This window comes from Brassica oleracea, chromosome C4 (genome assembly GCF_000695525.1).
Source record: "Brassica oleracea var. oleracea cultivar TO1000 chromosome C4, BOL, whole genome shotgun sequence".
NCBI classification, from domain to species: Eukaryota; Viridiplantae; Streptophyta; class Magnoliopsida; order Brassicales; family Brassicaceae; genus Brassica; species Brassica oleracea.
The window spans coordinates 49,892,605-49,899,467 of NC_027751.1; the positions used below are offsets into that span (position 1 = coordinate 49,892,605).

Consider the following 6,863-nt stretch of genomic DNA (forward strand, 5'->3'; position numbering starts at 1 on the left):
TTTTTTACTCATATGGTTTTAAAATCATGTGTATCTTCTTATAATAAAAATGTTAAACCATTGATCATTAATTTTTAACATAATAATTTTAATAGTTTTAGTCATTTATTGTCGTTTTTAAAAATTCAAAATATAACATATACGAAAAAATTTAAATTTTACTTTTATAGCTAATTTGATTGTTTAATTTATTTTAATAATATAAAATTAAACAAAAAATGATGGAGGAGATATAAATTGTTATCAAATTTTTATTATTAAAATCATTAATTATCATATATATATTAGTCATTTATGGTAATTCCGTAGGTTTGATTTAATGAAAGAAAATAACATATCATATCATTATATCATATAGTTTGACCAACTTATGTATCTAACAACATATAAAAATCGAATGTGGATATACTTATTTTTCAATTGAATGTAATTGACTACCTAATTGAGTGCCACCTATGCATTGGGGCCTATTTTAATTAATACAAAATTGAGGTTATATCTTTTCAAATGTTCCTCAATTAATATATAGGGGATTTATTTGTAAATTGTAAAAGTGAAAAACAATATGTTAAAAGGTGAAATAATACTGTAACACAAATGTTAAATGTGGCGGAGCATATTTATTGCTAAAACCTTTTAAGGTTCTCTTTAGTGGGTCATAATGAAGATAAAATTAAATGGGCGAGAAAGAAGAGAAACAGAAAGAGAGAGATAGAAACCAAAGATGAAAAGCAACCGAAGCAATGACTCTTCTAGTGCTTAATTAAGATACACTTCTTTTTTTTTTTTTTTTTTGTAATTACAAAATACCCTAAGCAACCCACTTGAGCTACTGCAATAAAATGCTCTGAGGTAATGGTGAAATACTATTCTAGTGGGGTTTTAAGGACTTACGAAGGAGTGTAGCAGAGGAACTTAAGAGGAGGGAAGATAGAGAAGAAAAATCTCGGAATGAGCTCGAAGTTGCAGTGGCCTAAGTTGTTCATGAAATCTATGTAAGTTATGTAGAGTGCAAAGGAGACGATTGAGACTGTGCCGCATAGAAAAGTCGTTACTAGAGGCATCACCAAGATTAGCGAATAGGCAATGTGCTCCGCAAAAGGATGTACCACCGCTGCAATCAAAACCATGCATTGTACTATTATACATGTCACTGTCCTTTTTTTTTTGATAAAAAAAAATACATGTCACTGTCTCAAATCTTTTTTTATTAATATAAGAGATGTCAGTTTCTTATAAGGAGCGTCATTTTGTCCATACTAAAGATATACACCATATTAAACAGTTTTAAAAACATACATGAAATTCATGCATTTTGTTGAAAATCAACAAAACCTCTATATAAGCGATTTTGCTATCACAATATTTTGTAAATAAGCTTCCAGCTTTGGGCCATAGTGCATATACCTTCCAAATGCGTTGTTTCGAATTTTCTGTTGAAAATAATTATGAGTCCCGTAGGAGTTTAATAGAAATTTAAACATCTGTTTAAAAAAGTTGTGAAGACTGAGAGTAGTAATAGGTAATGCTTTCTACAGGTTCTTTATGTTTTGTGAGGACTGAGGAAGTATATATAAGTTATGTGTACGTACACGTGATCGGCTCGGTGACGATGGAGGAGTGGTGATGTGAATGGTAGCGAGAGTAGAGGAAGTGGTGGTGAAGGGCTCGGTGAAACCAATAGTAGATAAACTCAGCCGGACCCGCGTGGAGGAGAGCGACTAGAACCAGACCATCGAGTCGCCAAAAGGGAAGGGTATCGGTTCCTATCAGGTACACTTTGACTAAGTAAGCAATGAGAGTGTTGAAGATGATCTGATCGTCCCAGGTTCGTTCTCGGTCGACTTGGTCAAACTCTATGGACTTGTTCACGATCCGTTTGGTTCCTTTGGCTGTTCGGTAACGGGAAAAACTTATCCAAACCTGGCTATGAACAATCCGCCACACCATTAGCGCCATTACCAAAATTTTCTCGTGATCTCGCGTTGTCGCGGCGTATGAGTAGATGCTGTCGATAACCAGCGGCGCCAACACCAAATACTGCAATGTTTATCAATATTTTTATACAAAATAAACCTTAAAAAACGACCTATAATTGCACATATATATACATTTAAAGATGTTATGAAGCAAATTGGAGCAATGAAATATACCTTAAAGCTTCCAAGTGGTGTCCATGGCCAGTCTGTGAGAAGACCAGGTCTCGATGCCATTCTTTCTCAGTACAAGGATCAATGATGATGACTGTATGAAAATAGATTTGAGTATGACGAACAAGAGAGAGATAATTTGAGAGATACTAAGTGACTGAATAATTATGTATTTCTGTGTGTACAAATATATAAAGAAGTCCACTTGTAAGTGATTACAAGAAACATGTGTTAAATGAGAATGGATGTAATTGTTGGGTTTTTGTTTTTCTCGTCACATACAACCTCTCATCAACACTTCACTTTCTTCACATCGATCACTTTTTTCTTTGATATGCCATGTCTACTCATCCGGTCGGCCTCAGTAGGAAATCACCTAATACTATAGAGTGGGCTGACTATCACACTGTTTAATCCGAGTTTGGAATATTTTTTGGCTAATGCCAAGAGATGTACCAATTATCTGTTACGCCCTTCCATGTTAACTATTTGAACCAAAGTCCAAATCCAAATCCAAATTGACCAAAAGTGATTGTTTAATCATTTGAAAACCGAACTCAAGACCAACGTATATACACACTGAATCTCAAAAGATTACAACCAGACTATCACGCTTTGATTCTTTCGGTCATCATTTTCACCCAAATCGACCGCTATGCAGCTTTTGACCACTACTGATTGCTTCAACATTCCTTTTCAATATGGTTGGTGAAGATCCATAAACCTATCTAGAGATGAAAATCCTTATATACTTTTTGAGATGTCGCTCTGGTGAAGACATCTATTACTTGATTAACACTCTTCACATAAGAGGGAAGAGGGAAAGTTGATTACTTGTTGAACATTCAGTCCAATGTACAATAAAAACTCTATAAATTAATAATATTAGGGCTATGATATTTTATTAGTCTATAGAGTTATTAGTTTACAAAAAGTTTCTCATTTAGATATTTTAAATACATATTTTTCTAAAATAAAAAAAAATATTTGATTTTTATGTATATACATTAAATAAATTTTTGAAAGTCGACATTTATGCTGTTTTATTATATAATTTAGTGTATATAAAATATTTTTTATAGTCTTAATGTGGTTTTAGATATAATTTTACTATATCTCATAAAAAATATTAATTTTTAAGAAAATATAAAAAATAATTATATTGTGAATATAAAACAAACAATTTAATGATTTTCTTGTATATATATATATATATATATAATGTATGTACATATAAATTATTAATTTATAATTTTAATGAGACCATATATTTACATAGGATTTTTGAAATTTTTTTATCTAATTTTTTTATCGATTTGTGTCATATTTTGAACCAATCCAACTTGAGACCAGAAAAATTTATTAATTTATAGTGCTTATTAATTTATCGAGTATGAATTTATATACATATAAATTATTAATTTATAATTTTAATGAAACCTTATATTTACATAGGATTTTTTAATTTTTTTATCTAATTTTTAATCGATTTATGTCATATTTTGAATTGATCCAACTTAATACCATAAAAATTTATTAATTTTTAGTGTTTATTTATTTATCGAGTATTAATTTATAGAATTTTTACCGTAATACCAAAATAATTTTATGTGCTTGTTTTTTCATGGAAGGTCAAGAAAATGTGTATAGCTGCTTGATTCATATGACTCGACTCAAAGATCTCTGAATAAACTGTTCACACATACCAACTCACCAGTAATATTAACTATTATTTTATACTTAGTCTCAAAAATAGATCTTCAGACTATTTTCTACCTTACGTTTCGAAGTGACAAGATTTTTTCCAATGATTGTACAACAGTCGGTTGTATACTTTTATCAATCTTATTGTCTAGTCATCATCACAATATCTCATTATTAATAACTCTATAAACCAGATATGCTGGGAGATTTCCTCATTATTTAGGTGCAATTTAAAATATATATAAAGATTTTTGTGGTGTCAAATTAACGACACCAAATATTGCTTATCGTGTCCTCCCCTGACTACTTGGCCACTTTCTTCCAATAGTTTCTATGTGTGTGTGTTACATGTATCCAAACATATATGCATAGATACAATAGAGTGCACCACATTTACGTGCAAAGCACATGCGAGAGTTCCTTTACATATTGAATACGTATCTAATTATGTAATGATCATGACCCCTGATGGAAACTACCTAGTCGGACGGTAATTCCAGACCTAACGAGTTACCGAAAAATCGGGAAGTATTCGAAGATTACGCGAAACCTAGTTTTAAATACAATTTAATATATTTATAATATAATTAGCCAATTTTAAACATGATGACACATGTTTTTAGACATAATTATATATTTTTTATATATAATTTTAAACGGTCTCTTTTTGATTCGTCGAACATTTAGATTATGGTGTGTTTTGTACGAAAAATCCTAAATGAAGTAATTATGTGTTTGTTTTGGGTTCGATAGCTAATTACTAAATAATTACACAAAATCTGTCAATAATGAGTAAAAAATAATCAACCATATTTTAACTTAATATGGACGGAAAAAAAACTTAGGCGGAAATTAGACAGTCAACGTGGGAATTAAGCGGTTTTACGCGGATCAACGTCTAGCTACACCGATTTGGACATATTCGCCGCGGTCAATCTCCGAACAACGCCTAGTCGGCTAGCCGACCGCGTTTTTGAATAGGAATCATGACCTGTAGCCGAAAGCGAATCACTAATGCCTGATGTTGATATAACAACACTATAGAACAAACCAAGTTCTAGGTCATGGTCATTACACAATTAGATAAGTATTAATTAAGACCCTATGCAGGGCCGGCTCAATGGTATCATGGATTTTGGAACAAAAAACAATTTTAATTTCTAAATTATTATTTTTTTTTAAAAAATCTGATAGATATATTTTTTTTCAAAATACTAGAAGTATTTTTAAAAATAAATTTATAAAAGTAAAAAAAATACTTTTGATTAAAAAATATTTGCTCTTTTTTTTATTCTTAATATAAAAATACATATTTTTTTAAAAAAATTTGGATCTTTATCTATTAAGAAATAGAGGGGCAACAGATTGGGCCCGAAGCGATCGCACCGCTTCCCCCCTATCTAAGCCGACCCTGACCCAATGTATAGTTTTGAATAATAACAGATGATTTTTTTTACACATATGCCGTTCAGACACTTTTAGATGTCCTAAATGTTAACAACTTACCTTCTATATTCTGTCCAATATCACATATATATATATATATATATATATAGATATTTTTAAAAAAAAAAATTAACTGGTTGTTGGTTTTTGAATTTTGATTTATTAAATTAATTTTAAAAAAAAACTCATTCTAGAGTTACCTAATTTTATCTATATTACCAAACAAATAACTAAACATCTTAAATATAGTTGAATTTACATGATTTGTTTATAGAAACAATTAAATAACATATATTACATTATAGAGATTTAGAATATACATATAAATACATAAGATATTATAGAAATGATTATACAAACAATTTTAAACATATTTCTATGATAATGGATACAATAAATCATAGATTGCATAAAATCTAATTATAAACCTAATAAAATATATCTTATACTCACTCACTATATATATTCTTTTCTAAAACTGTGTCCAACTAATGCAAATCAAATATACAATTTTAAAATTCTAATCATTTTAGGATAGTTGAGTTAGCACATTCGGAAATAATTAAAGTATTTGTATATTTAAAAACAGAAAATTATATGATAACTCTTTTAAAATGATATTAATAAATGAAAAAAAGTTATTAAATATAAAATTGAAAAAATTGGAACATTATATTAGTACTAGACTAGAGTTAATTGATTAATGCATTTACACACACACACCAATTAACCTATTGTGTAAACAATACCACATTCGAATGACATGTCATTGTAACACTTTATGATCGAATACACAAACTTCTCTAATCTAAGCAAATAAGAAGATGGATGATTTTTAATAAGCTAAGATCCTAGAAATATAAATAAGGTGATCTCAAATCCCATCAAGAAATAAGTGCAAGAATTCAATCAAATGCTAAGGATTGATCCATGGGCAATGTTAATTGATATAAGGTGATCAAGGTTCAATCTAGGATGTTCAAACGAAACAATCAACAAGTCTATAGGTATAGATATCATTCAAATAGATTAATCCACTCCCGTGATAATAATCTCTATGCTAATCATGCATTAAACATCAATTCTCGTTGGCCTAACACATTCTTGCATGCATAAATCACAAGTCTACTAACCATCTAGCAATCTTAACATCAAATGCCTTTAGTTATTCAAGCTAGAGCAATACTAAGTTCATTCAAGCATTTTAATAAACACTTTCCGGGCGTAAAATAGATTAAGGTTTATATGAGAGTGATCAAGTCTAATCTAGCATTAAGAACACTTAGCAAGCATAGAACAATGTTAACGAAGCAATAAACATCCTAAATATCCACCTAATCACCCTAATCTATCTAATCCATGAATCACAAGGTTACTTACTCACTAATCTCTATGAGAAACCTTAAACCCATGTAAGGATCAAGGCTAATCATGTTAATGAGCAAAAGAAACACAAATTTAGGATGAAATACTTCCTTAAATTATCAAAAGATTCAAGCTTTTACAAAATAAAGGAAAGTCCTAAGAGAAAATGAGATAAGATCTAAAAATTCAGTATAAAAA

General features: G+C 29.7%; 1 protein-coding gene across 1 annotated transcript in view; it reads right to left on the reverse strand.

The window, feature by feature from the left end:
* The window catches only part of LOC106342430 (protein CER1-like 2), a 6,301-nt gene extending 3,975 nt beyond the window's left edge, over positions 1 to 2,326 (reverse strand). The window contains exons 1-3 of the mRNA XM_013781358.1: positions 2,154 to 2,326; positions 1,593 to 2,040; positions 895 to 1,114 (exon numbers count right to left, since the gene is read on the reverse strand). Coding sequence (XP_013636812.1) covers positions 895 to 1,114; positions 1,593 to 2,040; positions 2,154 to 2,213 — 728 coding nt within the window. The 5' untranslated portion in view covers positions 2,214 to 2,326. The remainder of the gene's footprint in view (positions 1 to 894; positions 1,115 to 1,592; positions 2,041 to 2,153) is intronic.
* Between the last annotated feature and the right edge of the window lie 4,537 nt (positions 2,327 to 6,863).